At 69.2% G+C, this 266-nt stretch overlaps 1 protein-coding gene across 1 annotated transcript in view; it reads left to right on the forward strand.

The window, feature by feature from the left end:
- The window catches only part of TREH (trehalase), a 16,288-nt gene that overhangs the window by 13,682 nt on the left and 2,340 nt on the right, over window positions 1–266 (forward strand). Inside the window, exon 9 of the mRNA XM_015560661.1 lies at window positions 217–266. This exon is cut by the window's right edge and continues 6 nt beyond it. Coding sequence (XP_015416147.1) covers window positions 217–266 — 50 coding nt within the window. The remainder of the gene's footprint in view (window positions 1–216) is intronic.

A 266-nucleotide genomic window follows, 5' to 3' on the forward strand; every position in this document is an offset into this window, starting at 1 on the left:
GCGCCCCCCCCCCATCCCTTCACTTCTGTGCGAGTGTCATCAGGCCCCTGGCAGGAGGGCAGGTGGCTCGGGCTCCCCCCTCAGATGGGGAGACTGGTCGCTGTGGGCCATCAGGGCTGTGGGCCCAGGTCCGCTGAGTCACCAGGGCTCAGCCCCCAGCTTGGGCACCAAGGGCTCAGAGCCGCCCGTGCCAGGATGCCCACTCTCCTCTCGCAGACCAGAGTCCTACAGCAAGGACGCAGAGCTGGCGGGCGTGGTGCCCGAAG

This window comes from Myotis davidii, unplaced genomic scaffold (assembly GCF_000327345.1).
Source record: "Myotis davidii unplaced genomic scaffold, ASM32734v1 scaffold355, whole genome shotgun sequence".
In the NCBI taxonomy this organism is placed as follows: domain Eukaryota; kingdom Metazoa; phylum Chordata; class Mammalia; order Chiroptera; family Vespertilionidae; genus Myotis; species Myotis davidii.